The 9,672-nt window shown below is 37.7% G+C and overlaps 1 protein-coding gene across 1 annotated transcript; it reads right to left on the bottom strand.

Moving 5' to 3' along the window:
• Window positions 1–1,377: 1,377 nt before the first annotated feature.
• On the bottom strand, window positions 1,378–9,348 carry LOC103961881 (retinoblastoma-related protein). Its single transcript, XM_009374525.3, is given in 20 exon segments — window positions 1,378–1,564; window positions 1,650–1,765; window positions 2,796–2,908; window positions 3,021–3,168; window positions 3,245–3,364; window positions 3,443–3,616; window positions 3,818–3,890; window positions 3,995–4,157; window positions 4,348–5,218; window positions 5,344–5,537; window positions 5,670–5,721; window positions 5,723–5,850; window positions 6,021–6,087; window positions 6,361–6,559; window positions 7,525–7,571; window positions 7,689–7,785; window positions 7,885–8,027; window positions 8,172–8,276; window positions 8,467–8,600; window positions 9,019–9,348. Coding segments are annotated over 19 exon segments (3,084 nt in total). The 5' UTR covers window positions 8,590–8,600; window positions 9,019–9,348; the 3' UTR covers window positions 1,378–1,413.
• Between the last annotated feature and the right edge of the window lie 324 nt (window positions 9,349–9,672).

Genomic DNA, 9,672 nt, shown 5'->3' with positions numbered 1-9,672 from the left:
TTTGATATTGGATGAGGATCGAGACCACCTTTGGTGGTAACTTGAACTAGCGACGACTGATGTGACATCACTATTAACATTTGGGCAATTGACAACCTCACGACCTTAATCTCGAAGAGCTTGTTGTGCGCTCCCTCAATAATCTTGTTGACGCGGAAAACGACAAGCTCTGCCTTGATATATTTCATTGGGCAAAGGGTATTTTGACAAATTTTATAGTTAATTACTAAATTAGTATACCCACATCAGCACATAATAGAACTTTTAATAGAAATGTGACGGAGGGACCACATTAATTTGTGATACCTATTTTCAGGGACTACATTGATCGATTTTCAATTCCAATGATATCTTGATAGTGTGGTCAATTTCAAGGACCATTGTGATAAAAATTCCTAAATATTGAGAGACCTCTTTATGTGCCACATCAGCATATAACAAATTTTTTTTTACAGAATTGTAACGAAATGACTACATTGATTTGTGACATCTATTTTCAGAAACTATATTGATCAACTTTCAATTTCATGGACCATCTTGAAAGCGTGGACGAATTTCAAAGACCATTTGTGATTAAAAAAAAAAAAAAAAACCCCTTAATAATATTTGCGGGTGCTAGGTTTTAAAACTATTGCAATTACAATTTTAATGATCATTTCATGGAATAATTGAGTTGTGACTTATGCGTGAGCAGAAGTAATCTGCTTTGTAGTTGGTGACTAAAATTCTGAAATCTTGGTTCTTTCTGGCCACCCAAAAGGAAGACTATTTATTATGTTCGTTGACCAAACCTTGTATGTAATTTGACTTAATCCATTACCATCATTTCCAACCAAAATAAAAACAAAGTGTTCAGAATAATTGGGTTATGGTCATGATTGAGTTTACGAGAAAGAGTGAATTGGCCAATACAATTACACCCACGTTTACTCTGTTGCAAGAACTTTAAAATACATGATTAAATACATTGTTTTTCAGGATGTGTCAATCGTTTGCACACGGGTATCTCCAAAGTTCAAATGTTGCCAAACAGAAATACATCAATGAATACGGACTTGAAGTATCAGATACGTATTCGGGGTGTATCGAGTGAGTATTGGGACATCCAGTATGGATATATCTGACGACACTCACGTTCACACGAACTCATATTCAACAGAAGAATGGCGATACAATTACTTGAAACGTTAAAAGGCCATGAAGAAAACAAGAGAAACAAAACTTTTATTCAAATTAGCAAACCTACCTAACATGTATCATCAGTACATGGGAAAGTAAGGGAGCCTGTGGCGGCCATTCTACGTAACTCCGGCCGCTCATTCAGAACCCTGTGTCATAAACGGAAAATGCATAAAATAACTACGAAGAATCAAGGACTAGATTTACGAAGAGGAAAACTATACAGCCGTTGGATTATGAGTCAGGTTGCTCAGTTTTCACTGGGGCACCCGGTGAGGATGCACTACTCCCATTTTGAAGGTACAGGCTGCTGGCCACCATAGAATCACTGACCAAGCCTACATCAACGTTGTCGAAGTTGAGAGTGCCTCTGAGCTTTCGGGTACTGAAAGGGAAATTAATGCATCAGAGGAACCATTATTTAGTGACAATTTACCTTGGTTAGTCTCATCCATAAACTAAAAGCATACCTGTTCAAGCGGTTGTTGATGGCAGTGAGATCTTTCGAAGGGCTCTGATAAGCATGAGTACTCTCCCCAACACAAGCATAATAGCTTTTTGAGCTATGTGATATCAAAGCATCCATCTGTGAACAGTTCGGAATCAGATTCACAGACGTTCGAAATCAGATTCAGAGACTTGAAACCTATAATTGATTTCTTTGCAGAAATTCATTAAACATAATGCAAATACATTGAGAGAATCTCAACATTACTACACTATCATGATCCCAAGAGTCTTGAAGACTAGAGCCAAAGGATAGACGTGATAGTATCTTCAGCTAACAGTACATATTTGCCTGAGTTAAACGATTGGCTACCATGTCACATAGAACCATTAGCTCAGTCAAGCAACATGGTCCATGAAATACGCATACAGTATCCCGGAACTCTTGAAATAAAATGTTGACCTTATATTGCATACTTGGTAGATAGACAAACCTTAGTAGCCTAATGAAAACATAAATGAGACTATACTTTCACTGAGATGCAGATAGTTGATGTACATCTGATATATACAAATGGTATGACAATGAAAAGAATGGAATCAACAAAATATTGACATGATTTCACTTGCATCGCTTCAATCTATCTATATATTGCATCCGAAGTGGAAAAACAAAAGTGAACAATCCCTTGGCCAAATTGAGAGTCCTGAGACTTAGAGCCAGATGCTCATAAAGTATGCTCAAAGTGAGAATTCACGCATGCAATATATAGCGAAGTCCTAAGAAATACACAGAACACTTTGAGCCAAAAACAACATACTAGACTTTCCCCTTAATAAATTTATATAACCAGTTTGTATCTCATGGACTTGTGTTAAGGCCAGTGGGCTTTGAGGTTTCACAAATGAAAAGAATAAGAGGCTGACACATCAAATGCTCACCAAAAAAGGGCATAATAGAACTGCAATGTTGACCCATCAAAGACTTGAGATTCAAAATTCCAGTAATATAAAACTAGTTATGTTAAATAAGTTGCAGATTAAAACATATTGAACAAGTTACCATAACTTTGCGTTGAACATGAAAGATGACCTCTTTTATTCTATGAGACGACGTGTGTGAAAAAGAAAAATGGAATTCCCACGACTCTGGAAAACTAAACAAGTACCTTAGATGATCGCAATGGAGAGACGTAAACATTGTGCACTGCAGAAACTTTCTTTGGAGACATATCAGGAAGACTAGGAAAAGTAGATACTTTAGGTGATCCAGGGCATGGAGCTAATTGGCCAGTAAAACAAGGTGAGCTTATTAGGGAGTGGTAGACATGATTATCCCAAAAGAAACAGGAAATACATTAGGCAGTTACACATACGTTTTAACAAACACATACCATCATTATTGTTGTTAACTTCAGGAACCACGTTAGCTCTTGTAGTTGCTGTAACAGCAGGTCCGAGCTCAACTAGCAGGGTCTTCACAGAAGGTATGAATATTTCATTATAAAATGTTATGATATCCACGTGTTCCTGTGCGGGTCTCTGTAACCAAAACATAAGAAAGGTTGGGATTTATCCAGAAAACTAACAGTGATAGAGTAAATATTAGGCATCGTACCCCATTACGGCGTGGTGAAGGCCACTCAACAAACACGCCTCGAAAAACTTCCGGTTTACATTGTGGTTGCTTTCTGTAGTTGTATATGATTTCCCTAAATGTCAGATTTAGTTGAGAAATCTGCAACCAGAAAACCATGAGTAAGAAAAGAAGATTATTTCACAGCATTGCATAAAACTGTCGAAAGTAATATCACACCTTTGAAACTCCATAAAAACAACAAAGGATAATCTGGTCAATATGGCGGTTGAAAAAGAGAGATGTCCGCTGAACTAGTATTTGTTGAAAGAGACGATAAACATTCTCTCTTATCTGAGACAGTTGCATTCTTTCAACCATACCATTGATTCTGACTGCCGCCAGCTTGTTTATCTAGATAAAGAAATTTATGGTTAAGAAGAGGATAAATCCTGATAAGGCAGAGTTATGAGGTCATGTGGTTAAACATGCCAAATAAACCGTTATTAGTATAAACTACAGTCTACAACACAAATCCTCTCCAATCAGGAAGACTTTCTACAGTTATTTACAGGAAAAATAAATAGAGAACTAAACTCTTGGACTGCCTCGCACCTTGCTAAAGAAAATACTGATTCCAGTTTCTGCACATGTTTCCCCTCCACCTCCTGGATTTGGTCGTGTTGGACTGCACACATGAATATCAGAATTATATTACAATTATGAGAACAAATGAAGCAGTAAGTTGCTACAAGAAATTGGATCTATTAGTTCCAGGGACTGGAGGCATACCTGGCAAATGCAGATTGTAAAGGAGGTGGTGGCAGCTTTGACTTAAGGTTACTTAAGGCCAGAAGACGATCCTTCACAGGAGATGTAAAGGAATTCCGCTCCAGCAATATACTCCTATAGTCTGTGCAGGATCTCTTTGGAGACCTGATATTCCCATTCTGACCTGAAAAACAATGAAAATATCAAATCACCACTTCAGCACATCACTATATCATCAACCACCAAGTGGATATAAATCCGTTTCCATGTACGAACACTAATCCACATAAATATGAAGGACAAAACTACAACTTCATTCGAGAAGATATATATATATATATATATATATATATATATATATGTGAGATAAATACCTAGTGAAGTCTCATGCTTCTGTAAAGAAGGTACTGGAGGCAACCCTCCACAAGGGAAGTTAATATTCATGGCAATTGCATCCAAAGATGGCATGGGCTCTGCTAATAACCCGAGACGATTTATTTCTGCTGACAGAGCAGGTCTTGCAACAGTTAAAGAATTATACATCGAGGAACCCTTCTCCCATACCATGCTTTCCAAAAGTCGTTCTTCCAATGAATTCAGATGTCTTCTTAATTCTCTTGGGAGAGATTCCTCATGTCTAATGAAACTCTCTATCACCTTGCTAAGATCAAAAGCGGTAATACCGGTCCTCTCTAATACTGCTGGAAACAACATTGTGACAGTCTTATGTGTTGCCAGGACTAACTCTGCAGAGCAGGCTAACATGCATCTGTGAAACCTCTCATTGGTTAATAAGGAGGTCAAATTAGTTGCATGCAGTACTTGAGCCTCTGCCCTACACATTGCTTCCAAAACTCTATAATAAAGTTTGAGTGCTTCCAATCTTCGTTGCTCCTGCCAGATGTTGTCCATGAGGTTTGCACCTTGCAGGCTACCAGTTATGCATCGCTCTCCCAGGGCACTATCTAGAAATATGGCCTCCAATATAATTTGTGCCCTGCGTATCACATCAGTAGTAACATCCCTATCACACGATGCCAGGAACCCCTCGAGCTCAGCTGAGGGTTTTGACGGAAGCGGAGAAATAAAGGTCCGAAGCCACTTTGCAGTTGTCATTGCAGTGCTCACAGGTGTAGCCACCATCTTTGAATTAGCACCACCATTCACATGAGATGCAGGAGAGCGATGGGGAGAGAGTGGACTTATAATTGTCTTTGTTGGGGAAGCTATGGAATCAAATTTCCTCTAACATAATAGAATAAATGAAACTATCAACAAACTCCTCTACACAAAAGTGAAAGCAATGGGGAAAAAAGAATTTAAAATAACACATGTATGGTCCTGAATAGTGGAATTTATTAAAAGCATACCTTCACACCAGCTACACTCATGGATCCTCCTGAAAAGCTCCCGGAACCAAGTAAGCTATCGTCCTCGTTGATGAAGACTCTCTCATCAACTTCACCCTTATTCCGAATTGCATCATCGTAATTTTTTTCTAGAATATCTAAACTGGACGACAAAGATGGTTCCTCCATGAGACCTTCAAAGTACGTCAAACCATCTGCATTCACAGCATCATATCTCAGAATTATTGATAAATGACAAAAGAGCATAGCAGAAAATTTCATGCAAACCATATTGTTTTGAGTTTTGAATCAAATCATTGTATATAGCAGAAACTTTTGATACAAACCTGGATCCATATTCTCTAGATTTTCAGTTTTACAATCAGACTGCCGAAATGGCCTTCTTCTTCAAAATATCTGCTATTAAACCATTAGCCATTTCCATTGTTTTTCTCAACTCATCGTCTGAGGTGTAATAAGTGTTGCAAAGACTTGCAAGCAGGTCCACACCTTTGTTGCCCTTCCTTGCTGAATTAGACACTAATCAAATCAGATCCGATAGAATGCCAAAATTGAAAAAGAAGAAAGAGGAAACACATCAAGGAAATGATCAAAATCAGAAGTAAGTTTCAAAAATTGAATATCCCTCCTTGAAAATGAAAGGGAAATCATCATATACAAAGTGGTGAAAATATTACCAAAGCGTGTTGAATCATGGATGCTGAACTTTCTGAAGCGAACAGGGACGTGAATTATTAAAATTCCCTGTAAAAAGGAAAACTGAGCAGTAAGAAAACCTACATGTTCAAGTAGGAAGCCAAAAAGGAGATATATATATATATATATATATATATATGGGTAGAAATATTACATAATATATATGTATATACACACTTTTTCACACTTCTCCTAGGAACCTATTTCTTGTTTACTGTAAATTGGAAATCTATTAATTTCATATCATGCAGGATACTTCAAGTAACTGATTGGGATCCTAGTACCACAAACTAACAAAAGTAATGCAGAAATGCAACTGACCAAAATTGCAACCAAGCCGTTTGTGCAAGTCACCAGGTCTTTAAACCGGCTGAATACGTGTACACGAAGGGCCAAAAACAGCAACCATCCAAAACGATGATACTCTGACACATAACCAGTTCCACCGGCAACAGCTGACTGCTTACTGGCATTTGTATCACTTGTCAAGAATAACTCCCGATACGCACGTTTGTAGTACCTTGAAGCATTAAATTTTTAGTATAGGACCCTACTAGATTAAAACCTCTCAAATAAATAAAAATTGTGTCTGAACAAAGTACAAAAAGCATATTTGTTACGCATACAATGAAACATCCAGCATAATCTCCACATAAAGTGATGCAATACCAAATATAGTCACCCATACAAGGTTTGGATCATCTCAATGCGATTAACAATCTAGCTAGTCTGATTTAAATGGTAATCAAACTAAGGAAAGTTTTTAGTCATATAATGTTATTTTCTACTAAAGGTCAGTGCAAATCATGAAAATAAAAAAGAAAGGGATTTCCAGACTGCACAGCTGTACAATGACCTTGTAACATTTAGATGGGTGAGCAGGGAAAACCACCCATGCAGGTGCTTAGTGATTTCAGTATACTCCATTAATATTCATGAAACTGCACAGATTAAAAGGGGTGCTCATACGTTTATACAATCACCAATGGGGTGTTTAATGATGTACAATAGGTTTCAGCCATGTACTCAGCTATCCTAAAGATTCATTAGAAACACTGCTTTGGCATATTTTTCTTTAATACAAGCATATTATTTCACAACATAACATCGCCAGGTTTTCTTTTAACATACTAAAGAAGAAGGATTTTCAATACAAGATAAGGTTGAGATCCAACAAATTATAGCTATTTAGTCAACCTCTTCTCTTTCTTTTTGTAATCAAACATTAATTTTAATCTATTCCAAGCCCTAGCACCCCTGCCAACCATTCCCATTACAGCCTGATAAACATCTTTCAACGTCAAGCCACTACCAACAATTTCAAAATCTGACCTCAACAGACATGTACCACTGCTTACTTAGTTTCATCCTAACTACAGATAGCTCACAAAACATAAGGGAAACTTTTAAGTGAACGAGGAAAAATTCTAAAACCATCAGATAATATTAATATCAGGCATAATGGCGCAAAAGAAAGTAACTCACTTGCTTAACAGGCTCAAGTACACAAAATTTGCCTGCAGCTCTTTTGCCTGACAAATTCAGAACTCAAATCATGAGCAAAGGATCAAGTATAAGAAAACAGAATGTTGAAAGACATAAAAACACAGCTAATTTCAAAGCATAAACTATCTCTGACAAATTAATACCTCAAGTTTGTTTTCCCAATCTACGCCATAAATATTACTCAAAATCGAACCAGCCTTAATAACAAACTGAGGAAGCTCCTTGAAAAAATCTACAATGCTATAAAACAACCCCAAAAAGAAGAAAATTAGATGACAAGAATTCATAAGCAGCTAATTATAAGCTAAAGGAAAGAAAACAGATTGGCAAACAACATACTTCAGCTTCGTAGCTCTCAAAATTTGGAAGAGAGAAAATCCATTATCATCGGAGCTCTTCTGAGAATTATCCGAATTCTTGTTGCTCAATGTTTTCACAGAGTACAAAACAAAGGCAAACCAGATCCGTTCTGCTTCTTCAGGCTGCACAAAGAAATGCATTTAGGTTAAACCAAAACCAGAGCAAAACAAATATTCCAGCAAAAGGACCCTATAAGATATCACCTCAGACCTTATTTCACCGTAACTTATTAATATGACAACAGAATGAAAAAAACCAATACATACTGTTCCGTTGCCAATAGCTGACGCATTTGATATTAACAGATGTTTGGTTTCTTTGAACAGTTTCGCAGCTTGTGTGTAAGAGTTCTTGTCCAACGACAATACATTCTGTAGTCAGAAACCATATAAATACACAGAAACTAAAATCAAGAAACGACAACAGAAACAAAACAGAAATTCGAAAAGTAAATAGAAGAACAGTTTGTAAACTAAACTTTACAAACAACATGCCATCTACTACAAGAAAGAACAAGACGATAAATTCGATCACAATCAAAAGGGGGGAAAAAGTGGCAACCTTGCACAAATCAGTAAATCGATCTTGGACGGGCCCTGAATCGCTGCTCTCGGAATTTGAATTGTTGGAAGCTGAAACTTCAGGCTTAGTATCTTCCATCTTCACCATAGCAGGTGGACTCATCTACACCCTAGCTGAACCAAACCAAAATTAAAATTACAAAAGTACAAAACAAAATTGAAGATTTGAAGATGCAAGAATTTGAATTGCCAAAAGCACACTACTTAAAAAAATCCCGTAAATCCCGAGATTTATACCCAAAAAAGAAAGAAAATTTTCAAAACCCAGAACACCAATTCTCACTGTACGTTTACGAACCGCTGTAATTGATCTCTTCAGTCACTCGAGCAAATTTTCGCTCCAAAAATTCACTAAATCTACTTCGTAGAACAGTCCATTAAGCTTTAAAATAAAATTAAAAAATAAATAAATAGTAACCAACCATCAACAAGCAGAAAAAGCATGACAAAAATGAAAAATAAAATCCAAAAATTAAAGTAAGAAAAAAAGCATACGAATTTTTATTCCGAAGCGAAACCCGCAGAGATCTACCTATATCTGATCCCTTTGTCGGAGCTCTCGGCGAGCAGCAGATCTGCCAATGTTAAGCAAAACAACGGCGTTCTGTTAAGCGGAGGCTCTCTCTCTCTCTCTGTGATTCTGGAACCCTTTCTCTCTCTCTTCCTCTTCCTTTCTCTCTGTAAATTCGTTTGGTTTTAGACCTCTTTTTGGGGAAACCCTGCGTATGGTAGCGCGGGAAAAACAATATAGCATCCCATCATGACTCACATACATACATACATACGAAGCATCCGAGGCCAATGGCGATGAGACACGTCATCAAGGTTAGGTGCCTTTTACCGCCAAAATTTCTCACCGTTACGTCTGACGAGATTCGCCGGGCGAAATGTAATGATCGCGTTTCTGCCGTTACGGCCTGGGTGACGGAAGGGTAGGACTGTTGGGGGATATTTTAGTCTCGTCGTCTCTCTCGGTAAAAGCGAAGCGGCCCACGGCCCACGTGTGGGAGCGGTGGGGCGCACTTTGTTTATGTCTTCTTTCCGACGGGTCCCTTTCCAACATCTCAATGTCGTTTCTTTTTTTTTTTGGGCCCACTCAACAGCCGGCATTTTTGATATGGAAAATGCTAGGCAAACATGGAAGTAGATCCTCTTCGGATCCCTTTCTTTTAATTCAACAAATCAA

Source organism: the organism of the source record quoted next, unplaced genomic scaffold (genome assembly GCF_019419815.1).
Source record: "Pyrus x bretschneideri cultivar Hongxiangsu unplaced genomic scaffold, Pyrus_bretschneideri_v1 Contig62, whole genome shotgun sequence".
In the NCBI taxonomy this organism is placed as follows: domain Eukaryota; kingdom Viridiplantae; phylum Streptophyta; class Magnoliopsida; order Rosales; family Rosaceae; genus Pyrus; species Pyrus x bretschneideri.
The sequence above is the reverse complement of the archived record's forward strand: the minus strand, read 5'-3'. Positions and strand labels throughout refer to the sequence as shown.